The 24,928-nt window shown below is 37.8% G+C and overlaps 1 protein-coding gene and 1 pseudogene across 3 annotated transcripts; one reads left to right on the forward strand and one right to left on the reverse strand.

Moving 5' to 3' along the window:
• Positions 1-1,954: 1,954 nt before the first annotated feature.
• Positions 1,955-18,360, forward strand: LOC117035068 (zinc finger protein 546). Of its 3 annotated transcripts, none has more exons than XM_033128696.1 (6): positions 1,955-2,061; positions 8,350-8,435; positions 10,774-10,900; positions 12,340-12,435; positions 13,610-15,526; positions 16,159-18,360. In XM_033128696.1, exons 2-6 carry the CDS (start codon positions 8,427-8,429, stop codon positions 16,230-16,232), a joined length of 2,223 nt encoding a protein of 740 aa, XP_032984587.1. In that variant the 5' UTR covers positions 1,955-2,061; positions 8,350-8,426; the 3' UTR covers positions 16,233-18,360. The 3 variants fall into 3 exon arrangements, with proteins under 3 accessions (XP_032984587.1, XP_032984585.1, XP_032984586.1); XM_033128694.1 differs by adding an exon at positions 2,598-2,825 and having other exon boundaries at positions 1,981-2,061; positions 13,610-18,360; XM_033128695.1 differs by lacking the exon at positions 1,955-2,061 and having other exon boundaries at positions 7,322-8,435; positions 13,610-18,360.
• On the reverse strand, positions 9,764-10,755 carry LOC117035112 (biogenesis of lysosome-related organelles complex 1 subunit 2-like; annotated as a pseudogene).
• Positions 18,361-24,928: the final 6,568 nt, after the last annotated feature.

Genomic DNA, 24,928 nt, shown 5'->3' on the forward strand with positions numbered 1-24,928 from the left:
TAGGGGTGCAAGGCCTTCTGAGCAGTGTTCTGCATTTCAAAATTACTTTCTGCATTTTTAAGGTGAGCATGGTCCAAGGCCAATGAGAGCAAAAGCTGCCACAATAATGTTACAATTAGCTGCACATGTATTATGTCCATCAACGCCATCCAGGGAGAGACACCTCCTCTCCCACCCCTCAGGAACACACCTAAAGCTGAACAAGTTGGGTTTAGTACTCATTAAAATGAGGGAGAACACACACCCTGGGGAGCTGTGTAGCGTCTGCGGAAGAGGGGGTTAGGAAAGACTTATTTAAGGATTTGGGCTGTGTAAGGTGATTTTAGGGAGGGGTTCAGGAAGCAGGACTTTGCTTTAGATTGCATGTTGTCAGGAAGAGGAATTTTATTATGACTGGGCATTGTAATAAATCTTATCTATAATGAATGACTTGAGTGAGGTGAAAGCTATAATTGGTAAGAAGTGGCAGCCACTAATATTAGCTGGGAGAGTGGCTATTGGGTTCTGACACTCACCACCTCCTATCTGACCCACGTGAATATCTCTGACACCCCTATTTGGGCTCCAACACCCAATACTGGGCAGTACTCATACCCAGATGCCCTCTTCATGCTGCTGCCTGGGCTCTAAAATCCTCATTACCCTTCTCAGGTTGACATCTCCATGCTGGTCCATTCTACCACTTGGAATGTCCCCTAGTAGGCTGTCACCCTGCACCAAGCCACCCCCTGCATGCACACCTCATCCTGCTCAGGCTCTGAGCCCATCTTATGGCTTTTGGACTGGGTTGTTCAGAAAGGGAAGGAAAGAGGAAGAGCAAAATGTGTTATAATTTGAAATAAAGCAAGCCATTCTCTCACAGACTGTGCATGGTCTTAAACATGTTCCTTGCCTTTATGAGCCAAGGTTTCTCTTCAGAAAGTAGGACTAACAAAGTCTGATCTCGAATCCAGGACATCTGACTCTAAGTGTGGGCTCACTATTCTTTGGCACACTGCCTTTCCAAGCATAACAGCACCGAAGAGTGGAAAGATTTCTTTCATATATTAAAAAAGTTATTATGATATGCATTTTTCTTTATGAAAAAATTCATTTGACTATATAAAAAGACAAAATTATTTGCCGGATAAGTTGAAAATATTTGGTCCAAATCTTTAAATAAAGCTGATGCTGCAAGAAGATGCAACATCTCTTTATTCCCCAGAAAAGGCCTGCGGGTGCGCATGATCATACAAAGTCCCGATTCCATGGCACCCATTGATGTGCCACATCCAGTACTCATCTTCATAGAGCCTGGCTTGCACCCAGCCACTCAACAATCGCAGTCACACAGCGACCCCCACACACCCACACCATCCATAATCTCCTACTAAGCCTGTCACCTCACACTTTACAGTCACAAATCACACTTCCAAGCTACTTTCTGTGACCTCCCTGCATCAGACGCCGCTTCAGTCACACACCGTCTCACGGGCAGAATACAACACACGCAGAAACACAACTCACTCACAGCCAGAGAGGCGCAGTCGGTCCCGCAACCCTTACAGTGACACACACACACACACACACACACACACACACACACACACGCTCAGAAGACCAGACACAAAGGGCCGCACACCCATTGTTTAAAATACACCTATAAAGTTCACGCTGTGTACCAGCGCCCGGACTACCTCAGAGGAAAAAACTGACAAAATCCGCCTCCAGGAGCTCCCGCCAGTCCCGCACGCGCTCGGCCTCAGGGAAGCAACCACGGATGCATTCGGTGGTCCAGCACTGGGGCGGTCCTGTGAGCTCTGCACAGCTCGGAGTGTGAGGTCCCCTCCACTTACCCGGCGAATCAATGGAACAGCAGCTGGAGCCGCCGGGCTCGCGCGCGCCTGCGCCTGCGCCTGCGCATTCAGTGTCCAAGCCCACCGGCTTCCAGCTGTGAACTACATTTCCCAGAACCGCCAGCGGCGGTGTGAGCTACGACCCTGAGGGCCCTCTACGGTGCGTTCTAAGAGGTTCAGCCACCGTGGATGAATTAATTGCAGCCGGGGAAGAAGTCGGTGCTAGGTGAGACGGGGCGGGACTCATGGGAGTAGGAGTGGGCATGGGGCTGCTTGCTGCCCAAAGTGAGGAAACCTGGGGCGTGGACCCGGCGCTTCATGCCGGGAGCTTCAGGCCTGTGCTTGCTTGAGGAGCAGAGGAGAGGGGATTGTGTGATTGAGTGTATGAGTGTGTGTGTGTGTGTGTGTGTGTGTGTGTGTGTGTGTACGCGCGCGCGCCCACCTGTCAAGTCCAGGTTGGGCCTTCGTGAGGGTGGGTGCGGGTGTGAGGCTGACCCTGGTGCTCCCCCCGCCCTCCCCTCACAATCCCGAGTGTTCGCACAGAGCAGTGTCCCCAAGACATTTCAAATATTGTACTGAGCCCTAAAATGAAGGTTCCCAACAAGAAGGCACAGTCCTGGGCTTGGGATGGGACTTTGCGATGTAGAAGTGTTTCCTGAGGCAGACTTCTGGGACGAAATGATGGGGGTGCCCCTGCTTGGAGGCGCTGTGGGTGCTGCTACAGTTTTCAGAACCATAGCACTCCCATACCTCTGATCCTAGGAAGCTGCTGCGAATTCAAAGACAGATTCCAGCCTCCCTCTCCCATCTGGTTATGTGTGTGAGAGCAGAGCGAATGTGGCCTTGGAGGGGATTTTCTCCGTCTGCCTGTACTCTGAGAAAGGCTTTGTGTTTCGCAAGTTCCTTCTTCCCCAGTCCTACCGTCCTCCAACACAAGGCTCCAGAGGAGGAGGGAAGAATTGTTGTTGCACATCTAAAAGTCCAGATCAGGTGAATTTGTATTTCCTCTTTGTTCATACCTCACATTTTTGGTTTTAGAAATGGGAAACATTTGCTTTCATTTTCCTGAAATGTTCAGTTGCTTATCTTAGGCCTTTCTTTCCAATGAATGATGGGCCATGCAGATGGATCCCTCTCCTCACTGGCCCTCAAATGCTCCCTCCTCATTTTTCAAGTCATTCATCTGACTCACTTTTTATAATAGTAAGAAACGCATATCCTGGAGTCTAAAGTTAAAGCTTTGTTTTATTGAGATTAGTGTTTAGGTGAAATCACATCATTGATCTTCTCCAAAACCTCAGTTGAAAAGTAAGGCAAGATCAGAGATGGTTTGACTGGTGTCAGTAGGTAAGTAACATGGTCATCTGCCTTTTAAGGCTTTTGGAAACAGGAATATGATTGGAAGTCTGTGATTAGAAATCTGTGTCATCATGGGCAGGGATTCTCCCAAGAAATCAGGGGATTGAGATTTATGTTAATAAAGTTTGTCATAAGAAGAAAAAGTACACATGAGTAAAGTAATATTCATAGTGATGAATAATACTACTCAAATTTTAAATTTTATATGAATCTCTTTTAGAAAAATATTGGGATTCAAACACATTTCAGGAGGGTCATATACCCAAAGTGATGTTTCAATTGATTATTCAGTGGAAAAGTAGAGAGCCAAACACTCTTCTGTCTGTCTTGCCCAAATTTTATTATTTAGTCTGCAGATGGCTCTCATCTGACTTATGTTCGTTCATTCAGAGAAGAATCTTGTCAGAAAAAAGGTCTCTTTGTGTTGGAGAAGAACATCCAAGAATTTGTAGGCTTTATAATAGTCACACTGATTTCCTTACTGTTCCCATGTGAAATGTCGAACCAATTTGCTTCCAAGCTTTTAAAATATTTTAAAATCTGATACAGATTTATTGTACACTTAAGATTATGGAATTAATGCTCTTTTTTTGCAAAAAAAATATCAGTTATTCAGTTATATTACATGAAGGGCTTATAAAGAAGAGAGTTAAATTAGGCCTAGCATCAGTATTAATATTTTGGGGCAGTATGTTTTAGCAAAATTTTGTCTGTACACGTGTGTGTGTGTGTTTCTGCAGAATAGAAATTGTACTAATTAAACATTTGAGGACAAAGAGACTGTCCAACTCTTATTTAGAAAAAGTAATTCTACCTAACCGTAGGTTTCTTATACCTCCGTGAATATAGGAAGAGGAGGAAAGTGCCAGTGAACCCTCTAGTTTGACAAACCTTCCAGGTATTTACACCTTTAGGGTTTTATAAGTCAATTAAGAGTAATTATTATGGCACAAATTTATCAAATAAGATAGCCCTTCAAGATTGCATATTTTTTTAGATTTTTAAGGTTGCTTTCACAGGGCACAGTAATAGCCTCCCCTGTCCTAGTACCTTTTAAAGCTCCATTATGCAAGTAATATTTTGCAGACTTATAAAAGTAGAAGGCAGAATAAGATGGTAACAACTATAAATATTCATGTAAATCTTTCCATAGGACAGGAGAATAAGATTGAACCTCTTATTAAAGTTCTCCGTTTAATGCCTTATTAGGTTCTTTTTGTTAGTTTTATATTGAAGAATGGTAGCTGCAGGAATGAGGAGATTTATTGGTTAGCTTTCTGAGAATGTTTTGCTAATGTTAGTTAAAAATAATTTTATTTCCAAGACTTGGCTCTAATTTTTAAAATGTCATTATAAAAAAAGATGGGGGGTGGCCGGTTAACTCAGTTGGTTAGAGTGTGGTGCTCTTAACAACAAGGTTGCCGGTTCTATCACCACATGGGCCACTGTGAGCTGCGCCCTCCACAACTAGATTGAAACAACTACTTGACTTGGAGCTGATGGGTCCTGGAAAAACACACTTAAAGAAATAAAAGTTTAAAAAAAATAAAAAAGGAAAAGAATGGACGTGAGACTCAATTTTCACTATAAAAAATAGCAGAAATAATTTTATTTAATAACAATAGAATAAAGGACATGAAATATCTTTTATTTTAATAATACTATCTTTTATTAAGTAATTATCTCAATCTTCATGACAACTGTATGAGATAGGTGCTATTCTTATCCCTAGGTTATGAATAAACTAAATGAAAAGTTAGTAGGTGTCAGACTAAGATTCACATTCTGATAGTCTGACAAGTCTGTGTTCTTAATGATATTATAATCTTAATGTGCTGTTATAGCCATCTCCTAAGAAAAACTGCCTAAAAATGGAATTTTAATCAAATATCAGATATAAGGGCTCATAGTATGCTGGATCTTATGATAGTACTTACAAGAATACAAGGCACTGAAAACATAGTTGCTACTCGTAAGGTTCCTGTAAGATACAGCAAATAATATAAAATCAGAATAGACTGAGTAAGTATGAGATAGAAGGTAATAGAAGCCACTAGGGAAATTCACATGCCTTAGGAGTTCATAGGAAGGAGATATTATTTCTCTAGCTACTTCTGTCAAGTTTTGACCAAATTTTTCTGAACTCGGGAACTCTGTGGCAATAAGTGGATTTTATGCTGTATGCTTCCTACCAGCGCTGTCCAGTAGAACTTTCTGTGCTGATGGATATGTTCTATATCTACATTCTCCAATGTGGTAGCTACTAGCCACGTGAGGCTACTGAGCACCTGAAATGTGGCTACTGCAACTGAGGGACTGACTTTTTAATTTTATTTGATTTTACTTAATTTAAAATTTGATTTAAATAGCTATATATGGCTGTTGGCTATCATACTGGATAGTGCAACTTCATATCTTATAGTTTTTATTCTAATAATGTTAGATTTAAAGTGAGACTAATCGGAGAAGATATTTTTAGTGGGAGTTTGGAGGATACTCTGGCTGAAAGGATAGTTTCAGAGCAAAATAAACTCAGGAATACATTTGTCAGGAGTACATGAAAGGAAGCCTCATTGAGACCACCCTCTTAGACATACAAGACATTGCAGTACATTCATACACATGGACATATATAAAAAATGAGAGAGTTGGTTCAGGTGTGAGCAGCTAAAGGAAAAAAAGATATTCAATAAAAATATAACAGGTAATATTTCAGATTATGTTGAACTTTTTCTCCAAATTCAAGGGAATTGTTTAAAAAAGGAAGAACTTTTTCTTATCAAAATGAAATAAATATATATGTTAATATGTATATTTTAAATTGTGTTTAAAAGTTATGGATTATACTTTTTAAATTTTTTAAAATTTTTTCAGTTATGGTTGACACTAAATATTATTAGTTCCAGATGTACAGCACAATGGTTAGATACTTATATAACTTAAGAAATGATCCACCTGATAAGTTTCGTACCCACAAGTTATGGATTATACTTAAGCACAAAGAATATCAAAATATGTCATGTAGATCAGCAGTTTTGACATGGATATATAACTTTCTGGACTTTTTTCTCTTTTTTTTAACTTTGGGGTTTTTTTTACTTTTTTCTCTCTTGATTTTTGCCTGTCTTTAATTCTTTCTTTCTTTCTATGTACTTACGTGTGTGTGTATTTTTTACAAATGTAATCACATTGTGTATTCTGGTTTTTAACCTGATTTTTCTATTTGTAGTGTATCCTGAATATTTTCCATGTCCTTTAAATATTTTCTCCAATTTAGTACAGTACTTAGTATCCACTTAATTCCATTTCATAGATGATCTATAATTTACTTAACAGTCAGCTGTTGCTGGACTCAGAATGCTGAACACTACCATCCTTGCATACATCTTAAAGCACATGTACAGTCATTTCCTTTGGACACAATCCTAGAAGTAGATTTGTGTGGTTAAATTCTTTCACGTACTTCTATATGTCCTATTTAAAGATTGCCCAAATCAACAGCATCTACTAAATAGCCATTTCCCCATGCCCTGGCACATATGGCATATCTTCTCTTTTAAATCTGCCAGTCTGATAAACTGCACTTTCTTATTTCTCTAACAAGTGTCTCCTTAATTGTCTTGAAATTTAATAACTTTGGTGGATGATATGCAGTCAGACAATTAATTTCACGAACTTGTTGCAATGATGTTGCTAACCTTTTTTTGATCAGAGGGATTTTTCATTATGAACTTATACCAACTGGACAAACAGTTAACCAAGTTTACTATTTGGAAGTGCTGAAAAGGCTGCATGAAAAAGTTAGACGACCTGAACTTTTTGCCAACAATTCATGGCTCTTTCATCACGACAATGCACCAGCTCACACGGCACTGTCTGTGAGGGAGTTTTTAGCCAGTAAACAAATAACTGTTGGAACACCCTCCCTACTCACCTGATCTGGCCCCCAGTGACTTCTTTCTTTACTCAAAGATAAAGAAAATATTGAAAGGAAGACATTTTGATGACATTCAGGACATCAAGGGTAATACAACAACAGCTCTGATGGCCATTCCAGAAAAAGTTCCAAAATTGCTTTGAAGGGTGGACTAGGCGCTGGCGTCGGTGCATAGCTTCCCAAGGGGAGTATTTCAAAGGTGATCTTAGTGATATTCAGCAATGAGGTATGTAGCATTTTTCCTAGGATGAATTTGGGAACTTAATTGTCTGACCTCATATGTTATTTTTTTAGTGAATTACCTGTGCTTAGGTTTCACTCAAAGGAAGAATTCCTGGGTTACAGAGGAAAAAGCCAGAGTTGAAAGAGAATTGGCTTTATATTTAGAGAAACATGGATTCTAAACACAGTTCTGCCTCTTACTAACTGAATTTGAGCAAGAAACTTTACTTTGAGCCTCTGTTAACCTCATCTGTTGAATGGGGATAACTACATTGCATTATTAAATGTTAGTATGACAAAGGACCCATCACAGAGAAGATACTAAAAGTATCGATTCCTGTTGTCACCTCAAGACCGCCGGTATGATTTCACACCTTGGCAGCCTTGATGTTGAGACATTAGTGTAGTCAGTGACTTCCTGCAGGAAACCAGTATAGATGATCCTGATTGGGAAGTAGAGGTTGGTTGGAAACAGAGCCCAGAGGATTCTGGGGGCTGTAGTTTTGGCTGGAGAAGGACTCCGTGTGGGAAGTGCATTTTGCAGTGGGAAAGACTGCCTGTTTTCTGCCTGAGTGTCTGCAGAGTCCAGCTACATACCTAAACCATGAAAGATATTCAGGTTTGGATAGGGCAGCCCCTTCTCAGCTCTAGAAGGTAGCCATGGACGGGAGCGGATCTGCTCAGGGCAGGCCTTGGTCTGGTCTCAGCTACAGATCAACATCATCAGAAGTTGGGGTGGACCAGAGACCCTTCTGCTGGAGTGTGTGGTCTGGCTTCATGCAGAGGGCTCTGTACTGTATCTACACTTGAGCAGGTGCTTCCCCATGGTATAGAGAGGGTTTGGCTTGATCCAAATTCCCTCTTGTGTCTCCTGACTTGTATGTGGGGCTTTGGAAATGGGAACAGAAAGAAGGCAAAACTAGGATCATTTTCTCTTAAGTCATTTTGGGATTTCTGAGGCACTCCTGGTCTCAGAGCCTCTTGTTCCTTCCCTAGCCCTGGCTTCTTTGGACTCTGCATCTCCAGTGGAGGAAGCCCCAAGAGGACTGACAAGTTCTTGCAGTTCTAAAACCATGGCCCATGTAAGTTCACGTTTCTCCTCCTTGATGTATTGTGGTTTTGAATTCACGAGATCATTTTTATTATCCTGAGACTTCCTTCTTAAGATAATCCGATTGCTGAACCTGCTCCCGTTAGTCCGATCCCAGTGAAGTGTGATGCCACACAGCCTCGTGTCCTCCTCATTTGCCTCTCGTCTGTCTTGCCTGTGTTCACCTATTCATCACCTCTCTATGTTGGGGTGGACCAGACTCTCTCAGGTGCACTGATGGCACATGAAAGATGAAGTCACTGGAGGGAAATATTTAACTTCCGTGTTTAAGAGTCATGATTCCATGACACAGAGTTGATAGTCCCATTAGACTCCACAGGCCTGAGTTTTGCAGGCTGATGAGATGGAATTTACTGCTGAGTGTTCTACATGTGGTGAGATCTTCGCTTTTAGGACTGGCCTGGAGTGTGGTTAAGGCCTGCATGTGGGGATCTCAGGGATCTAGCCAGGGGGTCCCCGGAGGGTTGAACAACAGGACAAAGGTCAATTTTGTGGTAGAGGAGGTGGTGCTGGTCTCCAGTGGCATCATCCTGCATCTAGGTCATCCTGCATCTTCACTGGGTCATCTTGCATCTTCATCCTCTAGCTCAGGATCAAGGCTGGTGCTCCTGAGGGATGGTGGTTGTAGCCAGTCCAAAGACCAAACACATCCCTAATGGGGGATGAAAGTAGCCTCTCGGGATTGGGGCAGACCTTAGATATTTCGTCCAACCTAAATGCATAAATATGAAAGAAGGATTAGTCTGATATATCCATGAGATCAGTGATTAGCCAGCCAATAAAGTATTTAATTGAAGACTTGGTCATTTGTTACAAGGAAAAGTGCTTGTGATGTTATCTGACATAATGATGAGCCAGAGTTTCAACAAAATCAAATGTCCATCAAGTCTTGTTTCCTAAGACAGATTTTAGAGTACTTTTTGGGAAAAACACTACCTTTTTTTTTTTTTTCATTCCTTTAAGGGAAAAGAGAATGGGACTCATTTATTCAGAACTTACATATAGGCACATGATATGCAGTGTGCTAATGTATATGATTTCATTTCGTTGGGAAACTTTGATTATTTTATTCACTCCTAGACCCTTGGATAATTATGTTATCCCACTATATACAGTACATTTTGTTTGTACCAACAGTGTTGCTTTTTTAAAAAATATGATTCATTTATAACAATAATTACCAAGTTTGTTCTACATATAGTCTTTTTCTTTTCAATTATAGTTGTCATTCAACTAACAGTATTCTTTTTTTTAAAGAACAGGTTTGTTTTATTTTCTTTTTTTAAATCTTGTTAGCAATACAGTAGCATCATTAAGAGAAAAAACAACCATTTACACAGTAACTCAAAATCCAGCCACTTAAGAAAATATTGTAGAGAAAACAAGGCTTCTCATTTGATTCGACTGGCAAGCCCAGGTTTATCCTGAACTTTGAGAGACTTTGTCCTGAACGGATAGTAAAGCATTCAAGTAAAAGGTAAGGGGTTATAAGTGTGAGTTTCTGAGGGATTCTGCCCCAAGAGAAGTGCAGGAGTAGCCACAGTCCTCTAGTTTACTCCAACGGTGGGATGTTTCTGGGATGGCCAGCACGGCTTCCTTTTGAGGAGTTTTGACAATTCTTCAGCCTCAGGATTCAGGTCTTATAAAATATTCTTCCACATTAAAAAAGACTTTGTTCCACAGGAATAAGTTTTTCCTCGCTTCTGTGGCTTCTTGTACTTGGCTTCCAGTTTTTTTGAATATGCATCCAACTTGTAGGCTGCCTGCTCAAAAGCTGCTACCTGCTCCTCAATTACACTGATCTGCAGTTCAGCATACTTCTGGTTCAAGTCCTTTAAGTTTCTACTAATATTTATAGCAGTATCTTTCATTTCAAGATGTTTCAGGCTGGTTAGTTTATTCATATTTTCCAGTAGCTTAAGTCTTCGCTGGTGGCCGTCAGTTCCCCGGTCAGGTAAGTTGCCATTTTGGGGAACATGTCCCGGCAGAGCTCAGTGATGTCAGGCTCAGCAGGCTCCTTTGCTTCCTCAGCTGTCTCCACGGCGGCATCCTCTCAAACTGGCTCCTCTCGTTGGGTCGCGGGGACACTTTCGGTTGCCGTCGCTATGCTGGACTCCCAACTAACAGTATTCTTTAAAAGCATATAGTTACTCTACTTTAGAAATACGAATTTCTTTATTTTTCCCTACGTACCAGAGGCTTGAACACAGTTTACTCAATTGCTATATTACCTCTTTCCTGAAAAGCAGTTTTCCGTCTTAAAAATACATTTAAAACAATGTTTATAATACATAGGTCTGTCATTTCAGATGTCCCTGACATTCAGGGATGTGGCCATACACCTCTCCCAGGACGAGTGGGAATGCCTGGACCCTGCTCAGAGGGCCTTGTACAGGGACGTGATGATGGAGAACTACAGCAACTTGGTCTCACTGGGTGAGGGTAACTGCGCAAATAACTTACAGTCCATTTTCTGGAATATCACTTTCCCCCATTGTTGCATTTCAGAGCTGTTTTAAGAAAGCAGCTGACTTTCTGCCCCCTATTTCAAAAGAAATGGTTTGAGCATTACTGGGTTAGAAATGGGCATTTCCGTTAAGCCTTCATCTTCCCCATCCTTCAGTGACCTTCACACCTCCCTCTGGCCCTTCCTGCAATTGCCTGTTTTTCCAAATGATTCCCAGATTGGTTTCTACAACATTTTCAGGGAAGCCACATTTCACATAATGTGTATGATTAGAATTCCTATAGCAGCTGTGTGTTAATGTCTGGCCCACCTGCAAAGAGATCAGCCAGTCTCCGGGTTCTGGTTTCCTCTGTGGTTTACATACTGGTGGATTGGGTTAACGATTCCCATTTAAAATTCAAGCAAACACATCCCATCCTAGAAGAGACATAGTCTGTTTAACCTACCTTGTGGTTGAAAGTTATAATTTGTGAACTTTGCATTTTCCATTGAAAGAATATCTGCAGAATAACCTGGAAGTGTTTTAGGAAACAGTATTTTTCTTTTAATAAAATAACAACTAAAATACTATATACTAGGTATCCTTTTAAGCCTTTAAATATATTAATTCATTTAATTCTCAGAGCAGCCCTATGAAGTAGGTATATTAGCTCTACTTTTCATTTGATAAAAGTGTAACACAGGGCCGGCCCGGTGGCCCAGGCGGTTAGAGCTCCATGCTCCTAACTCCGAAGGCTGCTGGTTCGATTCCCACATGGGCCAGTGGGCTCTCAACCACAAGGTTGCCAGTTCAATCCCTCGAGTCCCGCAAGGGATGGTGGGCTGCGCCCCCTGCAACTAGCAACGGCAACTGGACCTGGAGCTGAGCTGCGCCCTCCACAACTAAGACTGAAAGGACAACAACTTGAAGCTGAACGGCACCCTCCGCAACTAAGATTGAAAGGACAACAACTTGACTTGGGAAAAAAAAAAAAAAATGTCCTGGAAGTACACAATGTTCCCCAATAAAGTCCTGTTCCCCTTCCCCAATAAAAAAAAATCTTAAAAAAAAAAAAGTTTCAACATTCAGAGTAAGTAACTTTTCAAGGTCACATAGCTGGCAGGTGGCAAAGGACTTGAACCCAGGCTGTAGGGCTCCAGAGTCTGTAGTCTTAACCCTTCTCTATACGCCTTTAAAAGCAGAGCAGACTTTTTCCCTCCCCATCTGGTGTTTTTAGTCCTATGATCATGGATCCATTTAAATGTCAATATTCTTCAGTGGCCTTTTTCATTTTATCAAGTACGATTTTGACCTAGTTTGAGATAAAGATAACCAAATCTGAATTAAGTCACTTTGTGCTTACGGGTTTTTGTTTGTTTATTTGTTCTAAATCATGTTCTCCATCAAGCATTTCTTTCTTGTGAGCAGGATGTTCCATTCCTAAGCCAGATGTGATTACTTTATTGGAGCAAGAGAAAGAGCCCTGGATGGTAATGAGGGAAGGAACAAGAAGTTGGTACACAGGTGGGTGATGACAAATCAGGCAGGGAGATGCCATCCTAAGCACCCCAAATCAGGGAGAGGTGCACCCTTGAGAAGTTGGTTGGAAAGCTCCCTTCAAAGGCCCAAGGCCCGTGGAGAAAAGGCCTGAGACCTGGGAAAACATTAAGATCCTCACAACATGAGCTACCAAAGGAAATTTATCTTCACCCCCATTTGCCATGCTCTCTTCTCTTGTCTTCCCTTCTCCCCCCATTTACTTCAAAGAGAGGACTGCTTTCTTCCCCCTTCACAACCATTTTACTTATGTCTCCACGTCCTCTTTTATAGTTACACTTATATGCATTTCTCCATTGCCTAAAATTATTTTGTCTCACACCTATTTCCTGCTTACTTGAAACCAGGCACTGTGCTAGAGTCTAGGAGCTATTGAGGTTGGTTCCTACTGTCGTAGAGGTGTTGCTATCATAGTAAGGGACACATGTAGTAAATGAGTAAACAGACCAGACACTATCAGGCTGTAATATGTGTTGTGAAGGAAATTAAGCAGGGTAAGGAGACAGAATGTTGGAGGGTTGGCAGGGCTTGTTTAATTTAGATAATATCAAAGGCCGATCTGAGGTGCTAACCTTTGAACAGAGATATGAAGTAAGGTCTGAGGACCTATGAGTGCTGAGGAAGAGCAGTCCAAGCAGGGTAAACATCAAATGCGAAAGTTCTGAGATCAAAGGTCATCTGGGTTTTATTCCCAAACCAGATGACGCCAGCTGATTTGAACATTCTGTTACACTTATTTGTGTGTTCCTATGTTTTCATTTCTCTTGGGAATATATAGACGTGGAACTGCGGAGTCATGGGACAGGTGTATTTTCTTAATCATATGTATTGAGACATACTTTACGTAATATAAAATGCATCCATTTTAAGTGTCAAGTTCTGTAACTTTAAAACAGTTTCATTGATGTATAATTGTCATACAGTAAACTGAACATATTTGAAGTGTACAATTTGATAAGTTGACTTAACGTATGTTGTGGAACTATTACACAATCAAAATAGTAAATAAATCCATCACATCCAAAAGTAATCCCTTCCTCATGCCACTCTTCTATGAGATGCAACCCCTCACTCCACCCTCAGCACAGAAAAATCACATAACAGCATTTGTTTCCCTTTTGCTTTTTTTTTTTTTTTCCAGATTTGGAATCTAAGTGTGTCACCAAGAAGTTATTTCCAGAAAAAGACATTTGTGAAATATATTTATCTCAGTTGCAGACAGAAAAGAATAAAACCTTCATCCATCGGGATACAGTTTTCAGAAATGACTTGCAGTATAAACATGAATTTGAGAGACAAGAAGGACAGATGGGATGTGTTAGTAAAATGATAATCCAAAAACATTTATCTTTTCCTCTCCATCAGAAAATTCATGCTAGAGACAAATCATATGAATGTAAGGAATGTAAGAAGGCTTTTAGACAACAGTCATACCTTATTCAACATCTAAGAATTCATACTGGTGAGAGACCCTATAAATGTAAGGAATGTGGGAAGGCCTTTTGTCGTGTGGGAGACCTTAGAGTACATCAGACAATTCATGCTGGGGAGAGACCCTATGGATGTAAAGAATGTGGGAAGGCCTTTAGACTTCATTATCACCTTACCGAACATCAGAGAATACATTCTGGTATGAAACCCTATGACTGTAAGGAATGTGGCAAGGCCTTTAGTCGTGTTAGAGATCTTAGAGTACATCAGACAATTCATGCTGGGAAGAGACCCTATGAATGTAAAGAATGTGGGAAGGCCTTTAGACTTCATTATCAACTTACTGAACATCAAAGAATTCATACTGGTGAGAGGCCTTATCAATGTAAGATTTGTGGAAAGACCTTTAGGGTTCAACGACATATTAGTCAACATCAGAAAATTCATACTGGTGTAAAACCCTATAAATGTAATGAATGTGGAAAGGCCTTTAGTCATGGCTCATACCTTGTTCAACATCAGAAAATTCATACTGGTGAGAAACCCTATGAATGTAAAGAATGTGGTAAATCCTTCAGTTTTCATGCAGAACTTATTCGACATCATAGAATCCATACCGGTGAGAAACCCTATGAATGTAAAGAATGTGGGAAAGCCTTTCGTCTTCAAACAGAACTTACTCGTCATCATCGAATTCATACTGGTGAGAAACCCTATGTATGTAAGGAATGTGGAAAAGCCTTTATTTGTGGCTATCAACTTACTTTACACCTGAGAACTCATACCGGTGAGATTCCCTATGAATGTAAGGAATGTGGGAAAAACTTCAGCAGTCGCTATCATCTTACTCAACATTATAGAATTCATACCGGTGAGAAACCCTATGGATGTAAAGAATGTGGGAAAGCCTTTCGTCTTCAAGCAGAACTTACCCGACATCACAGAATTCATACTTGTGAGAAGCCCTATGAATGTAAGGAATGTGGGAAGGCCTTTATTCGTAGCAATCAACTTATTTCACACCAGCGAATTCACACCAATGAGAATACCTTTGAATGTAAGGAATGTGGGAAGATTTTTAGTCGTCGCTACAATCTTACTCAACATTATAAAATTCATACTGGTGAAAAACCCTATGAATGTAAAGAATGTGGAAAGGCCTTTCGCTTTCAAACAGAACTTACACAGCATCACAGAATTCATACTGGTGAAAAACCCTATAAATGTCAGGAATGTGGGAAAGCCTTTATTCGTAGCAATCATCTTATTCAACATCACAGAATCCATACTGGTGAGAAACCCTATGAATGCAAGGAATGTGGGAAGACCTTTAGTCGTCACTATCACCTTACTCAACATCACAGAACCCATACTGGTGAGAAACCCTACATATGTAATGAATGTGGGAATGCTTTTATCTGTAGTTATCAACTTACCTTACATCAAAGAATTCACACGGGTGAGATCCCATATGAATGTAAGGAATGCGGAAAGACCTTTAGTCGTCGGTATCATCTTACTCAACATTTCAGACTGCATACTGGTGAGAAACCTTATGGATGTAAAGAATGTGGAAATGCCTTTCGTCTTCAAGCAGAACTTACCCGACATCACACAATACATACTGGTGAGAAACCCTATAAATGTAAAGAATGTGGGAAGGCCTTTAGTGTTAATTCAGAACTTACTCGTCATCACAGAATTCATACCGGTGAGAAACCCTACAAATGTAAAGAATGTGGGAAAGCCTTTATTCGTAGTGATCAACTTACTTTACATCAAAGAAATCATATTAGTGAGGAAACCCTATGCATAACGTAAAGAGGATACAATGGCCTTTAGAAATTGCCTTTTAAACAGCAGAGAACTCATAATTTAAGAAATGTTTTACTCGTTAGGTAACATGGGAATCCCTCATTTCATGATTAAAACTTAACAGAAATAGTTTTATACTATACGTGTTGATGTAAAGAGTTGAAAAATTATAGCATCACCCAGTCTTGGTTAAACTTTAGCAAATTGATATCGGTGCAGTATACCTCGGACCAAGGTGAAGGGCACCCGCCACACACACTGTTGTTCCCCAAAACTTTTATAAAATGCAGTAAAGCAGGATTACCAGAAAAAAATAAAATGGAAAGAAAAACAGTCATACAAATGAAAGCCCTGATTTTATTATTGCCTTTAACAGACATAAATTTAGCTCTGTCAAATTGTTGAAAAGGTTTCTGAATGCTTATTCTCTCTGTCTATACTCAGCTCATTACAGACCAGAAGCAAACATTCTGTGGCCCAGCATCAGGACATGGACCACTCTTTATATAGCACTGTAACAGAAAATACTTCTAAAGTGAAAAAAAAGAGGATACCTTAGGAAGAATCAGAAAATGTGTTTGACTTATTTAAAAATATGAGGAATGAATTTATGAAAGGGATATATTGACTTATTCTAGCTACCTTTGCAAGCCTGCTGGCATTTATTTGGGAGAACTGCAGATCATAGTTCACTTGCAAATGTAGTGTGCCTTTCCTAAAAACCTAAATACGCCTTTGTTTATTCTCAAATCGGTATGACTATACTTATGTGACTATGTCTCTGGTAAAAGATGGCCCAGACTTTGTGCACTATCCCAGAGCTATTTGGAGGCTTCCAAAGAAAACGGAGGGCTTCTCAACATTTCACTTGAACAGTGGCCACAAGCACAGAAATAGCTAGTGTGAACTGCAATATTTCTGGATAGCCAAATACAGATATTGTTGAAGCAGATAATTTTGAATGAGACAAATTGTATGACTCTAAATGCTCACAACTTTCGCTAAAGCCACCTAAATGTTCATGTTGCTGTTTATGGTAGTTTTGGGTACATCAGTTGGAAGATTCAGTAAAACATAAAGAAACAAAATTACTGCTGTTTAAAATGGAGGAATAAGCAGTCACCATGCTCTGGGCTAGAAAAACCCTGTGGGTAAATATAGAAAGAGAACCCCACAGACACACCTCATGAAATGTCTGACGTCTAAAAGTGTATCCTGCGTGACAATTTTTTTAAATATGCATATCTTTAAAAAAATAATTCTGTTAATGTAATGAATGTGGGGAAAGGCTTTAGCGATAGCATTATCTTTACTGTAATTCTCACAATTGCACCTCAGCCTGTGTGGTATTTGGCAAAACACTTCTCTCTGTGCTTCAGTTTTAATAGTGATAATAGTACCTTCCTACTGGTATTTTTGTGAGGATGAAATGTCAATAAAAAAACCAAAACCTTTAGAAGAGCATATGCTCAATAAATACTACTGTTATTTTTATCATTAGTAATACTATTAGTAAATTCATGTGAGAGGAAGACCCTATGAGTGTAAGGAATTTGTAAAAGCCTTCCATTACCTTTCACTCCTTACTTATATTGAGATACTTGTGAATAAAGTCTAGTAAAATGAACTTCCATTTCTCAAATCAGAACTCGTCTCTGAAAACTGATATGAGAAAAACATCTCTAGAGTTGATAAGTTTCGTGAAGTTTATGCAGGTAAAGCTTTTGAAGAATCAGGGAAAGCTGTAATGCTTTTTCTTTTCATAATTCAAAAAGCAGCCAAATTACAGTCTGCTTTTTCTGCCCAAAATTCATGATAAATTAGAAACTAACAACCAAAAGGCTACTGTCCATTTGGAAAAAATTTTAAAATAGTACAGTGAACACTGGTGTGCCCTTTCTAGATTCAGTGATTATTAATATATTGTTATTTTTGGTTTGCTTCTATATCATTTTTTACATTTTTGCTATATTGTTTGAGTATAAATTGTAGACATCATGACATTTCACCTGTCTGTATATAATCATGCAACTCCTAAGAATAAAAGCTGCCTCCTACTTATATAACTTCACACCTAAGGAAATTAGTAAGTCCATAATCTCTAATATTACAAATAGATATCAGTGCCTTAACCCAATATATCTGAAAGAATGTCTCTGGGAACATAGTATTTAATGGTACTTGAAAAATGTTCTGTGATCACACAAGCTTATGAAGCTTTGAACACTAAATCCTTTCTAAGGAAAAAAAGTGCTTATTGTCAGACTATCAGAAGATTGAGTCCTACACTAACAATACTTTGCATAACTTTGTTTATCTCAATGTATCTTAAAATTTACTAAGGAAGTCCCATTCACAATACCTAATATCTTTGGGATGTGAACCCACACTGGAAATGCTGCCATAACCAAAAATGATTGACCCTAAGGATGGACTGTTTAGTTAGTTAAAATGGCAATGCTTAGCTATGTTGAGAAAAGAAATGCATGGTGTATTTCTCTGCTGCTCGCATCTTCCTCTGCAATCAATTGCTTGCCTTCTGAATTTTTCTACAAAATTAAAACCCCATTTGGCCCCCCCCCTTTTTAAAAAATTTCTTTGTATGTTATCTTTTGGTGACATATTTTCTTTTCTAACATTATTAGTTTCAGGTGCACAAAACAATGTAATAGTTAGACATTTATCATTTATATCCCTCACACAGTGACAACCCTCCTCCCCCCATCCACGATGGCCCCCTTTTTTATATGAATATACCATAATTTATTTAAACCTCTCTTATTGTTTAGTGTTTAGGTTTCAAGAGTTTTTCACTATTTCAGATATACTTCAGTGAATATCCTTGTCTGTGATCATGGGTCTGTGTGAGCTGGAATTTCTTTAAGTAGGATTGCTCACACATTATATATTCTTTCAGTCATGTTAGATTTTGCTAGATTGATCAAAGGTCATATACACTTCCAGTTATACTAGATATTGTCAAATTATTCTCTTAGACTCCTGTCAATACTCAATTTGACAGGAATACTATCAAATTGAGTATTCCTGTAGCCTCACTCTAGATGTCTTAATATTTTTTATAAATTTCAGTTTCAGTTGAGCCTTTTTGCAAACATGTTTCTCATCCAATCATTAGTTCTTTACTTTGACTTTCTCCATTATTTTTGTTCTTTTGTTTTCCTAATTGACTTGAATATCATTCTGGATACTTCATTTGCTATATCAATGCAATTATTTTCTCCTTCATTAATTATAGCATTGGTTATCTGTCTCCTGAACACTCATTCTATTTTTATGAGACAGATTTCTAGGCTATGAATTGTATAATCTGGAAATAAAATTTTATTTATGTTCCAATATTTAATGTATTACTTTGTTTACTTATTGCAATAGCTCGACTCTTCAAAATAAGGTTGAATATTATGGTGATACAGGCATCAATTTCTCCAAATTTAACAGAAAATTTCATAACATTTAATCATTTGCTATAATATTCACTCTTTATTTGAAGATCAATTCTCTTTGTTGCCTCTAAGTATTTTCCTGCAAAATACATAGGAGAGCGGAGGGTGCCTACTTTGGTAATGACTGCTAAATTCTAAACAAGGCCATTTTGTTATCTGCTGGTATAATCTTATATTTTTCTCCTTAAATTTATTGATGTATTGATTTATACATATGAATTTCTTGAATTTTAAACATTTCTTGTAATATACTATGATGTTTGTGATATGCTGGAGTTCGTTTAGTATTATCTTAATTAGAATTTTTTCATCTATAGACATGTGTGAGGCAGCATTATAGTTTCCTTTTCATTCATAAGATTTTGGAATTGTAATGAACTGTTCTTTAAAAACTAGAAACAACTCGTCTTTAAGATACAATGAATTTTTAAATATTGACTTCGTAGCTTATGACCTTGCTAAATTCACTTAGTTCTAGAAGAGATTATTTTTTATAAATTACTTAGAGTTTTGTATAAATACAATCAAGAACTCTGTTAAGACAGTTCCTTTTTCATTTTTATTTTCTTTTATGTCCTTTACTTGCCTTATTGCACAGACTAGGACAGTGTTAAATAAAAGTACTCAGAGCCGACCTTGTTTCTGACCTTAAGAAAAAGGCATTCGATATTTTATCATAATGTGTTATGTTAGCTGCTCATTTTCCATAAATATCCTTTATCATATTGGTGTTGAATTTTGTCAAATACATAAAAAGCAACAACTGACATGATCTTTTGGTTTCTCTCCTTTAATGTGGTGAATTACTTTGATTAATTTTAGAATGTCATACCAGCCTTGCATTCCTGGGTTATGCCCCACTTGGTCATGATACATATATATATATATATATATATATATATATATATATATATATATATATATATATATCTCTTTGCTGAATTCCATTTGCTAATTATTTTTGGAGATTGTTCATGTATATGTTTATTGTTCATATTGGTCTAATTTTTTTTTCTTATGATCTCTTTCTCAACTATTATCAGTGTTAAGTTGACATAAAATAAGATGGGAAATGTTCCTTCTTTCTCTAGTTTCTGAAAGAAATATTGTAAAAGTCATATTATTTCTTTCTTAAATCAGGTCAAATTACCATTGAAATTATTTGAACCTTGAGTTTTCTTTGTGGGAAGGATATATAGTTTCAAGGACAATATATTCCATCAAATTGAATTTTTATATCACAGCAAACAAATTAAAACAAAATTTCAAAGAGAAAAGTTCCATTTATAAAGAAAGAATATAGAATACCTAGGAATAAGTTTTTAAAAGCACATGCAGGATCACTACCTGAAAATGACACAATTTTGCTGAGAGAAGCTAAGTAAGTGGAAAGATATGCCATTATCATGGATGAGAATACCCAATAGTGTTTAGAAGTCAGTTCTCCCCAAATTGATCTATAGTCAATGGAATCTAATCAAAATCCCAACAGGCATTTGAAGAAATTGATAAGTTGACATGAAACATATGTGGAAATGCAAAAGACTAAGAATAGCTTAGACGATATTTTTAAAGGACAAAGCTAGAGGCATCACACTTCCTGATTTCAAACTATATTATAAAGTTACAGTAATCAAAATAGTATGGTATTGGCATAAAACCAGACACAGACCAATGGAACACTATCTAGAGCCCAGAAATAAACTCATACATATATGGTAACTAATATTTGATAAGGGATCCAAAAACACTCAATAGAGAAGAAAGTCTCTTCAGTAAATCATGTGGTAAAATTTCATGTTCACATTAAAAAGAATGAAACTAGAGAGCTCTCTTACACCACTCAGAAAAATTAACTCTAAATGGATTAAAGACTTAAATATAAGGCCTGAAGCCATAAAACTCCTTGAAGAAAGCAAAGGGGGTAAGCTCCTTGACACTGGGCTTGGCAATGATTTTTTTTATATATATATTACACCTAAAACACAAGTTTAAAAAGCAAAAATAAACAAGTGGGACACATCAAACTAAAAAGTTTCTGCACAGCAAGAGAAATGATCAAAAAGTGAAAAGACAACCTATGAAATGGGGGAAAAATATTTGCAAACCACATATTGAATGAAAGGTTAATATATAAAATACAAAAAGAACTCATACAACTCAATAGCAAAAATACAAACAGTCCAATTTTTAAATGGGCAAAGAACATGAAGACACGTTTTCCAAAGAAGATATTCAAATGGCCAACAGGTACATGAAAAGGTGTTCGACATCACTAATCATCAGGGAAATGCAAGTTCAAACCACGATGAGATATCACCTCACACCTCTTAGAATGGCTATTATCAAAAGGACAAGAGATAAATGCTGGAGAGGATGTGGATAAAAGGGAATCCTTGCACACAGTGGTGGGAATATAAATTGGTGCAGCCACTATGGGAAAGAGTATGGAGGTTCTTCAAAAAATTAAATATAGGACTACCTTATGACCCAGCAATTCCACTTCCGGGTATATATCCAAAGTAAATGAAATCATGATCTTGAAGAGATATCAGCATCCCCATGTTCATTACAGCATTATTTACAATAGTCAAGAAATTGAAACAACTTGTGTCCAGTGACAGATGAATGGATAAAGAAAATGTTATACACACACATACACACACACACTGGAAATCCTGCCATTTTTGACAAGTGAACTTTGAGAGCATATGCTAATAAGTCATCCAGAGAATAAATGTTGGATGATCTCACTTATATATGGAATCTTAAAATAGTGAACTCATAGAAACAGAGAAGAGATTGATGGTTGCCAGTGGCAAGGGGTGGGGATTAGGGGAAATGGGTGAAGGTGGCCAGAAGGTACAAATTTCCAGTTAAAAGATAAATAAGTTTTGGAAATGTAATGAACAGCATGGTGACCGGAGTTAACAATACTGTACTGTATATTTGAAAGTTGCAAAAAAGTAGACCTTAAAAGTTATCACACACAGAAAATGTAACTATGTGAGGTGGGGGGTGTGTTAACATTGTGGTGACCGTTTGCAGTATATACATAAATCATGATATTGCACACCTTAAATTTATACAATGGTACATGTTAATTATATCTCAAAAAATCTGGAAAAAATAAAAAATGGATGAAGTCTGTTTGTTTCCCAACCACTAATCCTCATTTTTACTATGCTGCTTCCTTATACTGGTTTATGTTCTGTTTGTTTTACTCTTGACTTGAAGGCTTAAATTTTTTAAGTTTATCAATTTCTCATGTGCCAGGCACAGTAGGTGCTGGGGACAGAGTGCTAACAACCACAAACCAAGGTTCTGGTCAAAACTACCTTGGTTTCCTGTATACACTGAAGGATACTAATTTTGCACAGAGTTTAGGTTCAGCCACATCCAGCAAGTTCAGTTATGTGGAAGTTTTAATGTTCTTCATTCCTGAACAGTCTATTTCAATTTTTTATTTCCTATTTGGTCAAGGGTTTAAATACACAATTATAAATTTCCAAAGAGATGACAAAGTCTCTCCACACAAATTACTTGCCAACTGCTAACTAGACCTTTACAATGGAGATCCAAGAGCCATCTTACCCAAATAATCAAACTTCGTTTCACTAACAATGTGACTACCTGTCCTTAAATGTTTTCTGACATGTTGCAATATGACGTACAAGCATAACCTACAAAGTATTCTTTCCCCAAAACATCTAACCCGAACATAATGGAGCTTCTAGAACTAACTTCCTTTGTACAGAAAATACAAAGGATAGCACAAGGCTAAATGGCACCATACATATATATATATATATATATATATATATATATATATCACCATATATATATATACACACACATACATATATACATATACATACATACATACATATATATATATATATATATATATATATATGTAAATACACGACATGGCAGACAATTTTCTAAGACTTCTCAAAAAGTCAACACCACAAAAAAAATGAGGAGAAATATTCCCGTGGCTCTATAACCCTGGTGTGCCCCCAGAATCCCCTGGTAGTAAAGAACAGAGGGCCAGGCTCACTGAAGTAGGACAGGGATGGGACCCTTGTATTTTTACCAAGTTCCACAGGTGATTCTGATATCCAAGAAAGTCTGAGAGTCACTGTTCCAGACTGAGACCACAGGGAGCTAATAAGCATATACACTGCAGAATCTGGAAAGCATCTCCTTAGAAAATAAACAGCTATGAAAAGCATTTTAGAGGTCAATGAAGAAATCTGAATGTAGGATAGATATTATGGAATTATGGATAATTCCCTTAAAGTTAATTATAGTACTATGGCTACATAGGAGATTGCCTTTGGGAGATACTAATGTAATAAGGGATAAAGTATACTGATGTCTAAAACATTCTCAGTGGTACAACAAAAAATAAACATGTCAAGTTGTTAATAACTGTGAATCTAGGTGAGGGGTTTATTTAACTATTCTTTCAACTTTTCCACATGTGTAACAATTTTCATGATAAAGAGTTGGATAATATATGTGGGATGGTTTTTATTTTGCTATTTTTGTTAATATCTAACAGCTTCTAGACAGAGAACATAAATCATACATTTTCTGTCTGTTGAAATTTTTATAAGCAAATCACTTCAAAAACTCTGATCCTTCAATTGCTGTATTTTAACCATCTCCACACTTATGAAATCCATAGGGTTTCTTTCCAGCATTAACTTTTTAAATGTAGTTTAAGGAAGAAGCTCTTGATGACAATCCTCTTGTTTTTTTACCTTCAACTAGATTTTATCCAGAATTAGTTATTTAAAACAATAATGGATGAGTGGATAGACTTTTCTAAATTATTCTCAATAACACAATTTTCCTCTGACATCAATAACAGTAATGCTAATGAAACAATGTAAAAGCTATTCTTTATGAGCACAGGTATGTGCCAACACACATTCAATGATTTCATATGTACTATAACACATTTATTCCATAATTGCACTACCAGGTACACATTACTACAAATGACGCAATAGGAGGGTAAGCATCTAGCCTAATGTCACACAGGTAGTGAAGTGGCAATGATGATAAAGTATGTGTCTCAGGTAGACTTTTTTTTACATTTGTTCTGATAATAGTTTTTCTCTAGTTTGAGTTTGAAGGCTTTTCTGTTTAGGATGGTAACATATCTAATAAAATATCTTTTATGGTTAAGAAACTGCAAACAGGAAGGCTATCCCATATTCCTTACATTCAAAAACTTTCTCACCAGAATGTCTTCTCTTAAATCGACAGTGTTTACTGTGACTATCTTGACATATTACTTATACTCACTGAGTTTTTCACCAGTATGAATACTGTGCTGTTGAGCAAATCTCAGACCACGATGAAAGGTTTTCCCACATTCTTTTATATTCATAGTATTTCTCACCAGTATAAATTCTCTGAAGGTGAGTACATTGTTCAGACTCAGAGGTTTGCCAACATTCCTTATATTCATAGGACTTTTGATGATTGTGAATTTTCTCATGTTGTAAGCTGACCATTCACAGTAAAGGATTTCCCACATTCTTCACATTCATAGGGTTTCACACCAATAGGAATTCTCTGATGTGCAAAAAGGACTGAGCTAAGTCTAAAGGCCTTCCCACATTTCTTACATTAGGTTTCTCCCCAATATGAATTCTTTCATATTGAACAAGGTTTGAGCTGCAACTAAAAGTCTTTCCACATTCCTCACATTCACAGAGTTTCTCGCCAAT

This window comes from Rhinolophus ferrumequinum, chromosome 15, assembly GCF_004115265.2.
Source record: "Rhinolophus ferrumequinum isolate MPI-CBG mRhiFer1 chromosome 15, mRhiFer1_v1.p, whole genome shotgun sequence".
Taxonomy (NCBI): domain Eukaryota; kingdom Metazoa; phylum Chordata; class Mammalia; order Chiroptera; family Rhinolophidae; genus Rhinolophus; species Rhinolophus ferrumequinum.

Excerpts from the sequence above, each read along its gene's own strand:
- LOC117035068 (XM_033128694.1), top strand. Across the intron at positions 10,901-12,339 it reads CAGCAACTTGGTCTCACTGG|GATGTTCCATTCCTAAGCCA; the intron begins GTGAGGGTAACT and ends TCTTGTGAGCAG. Across the intron at positions 12,436-13,609 it reads AACAAGAAGTTGGTACACAG|ATTTGGAATCTAAGTGTGTC; the intron begins GTGGGTGATGAC and ends TTTTTTTTCCAG.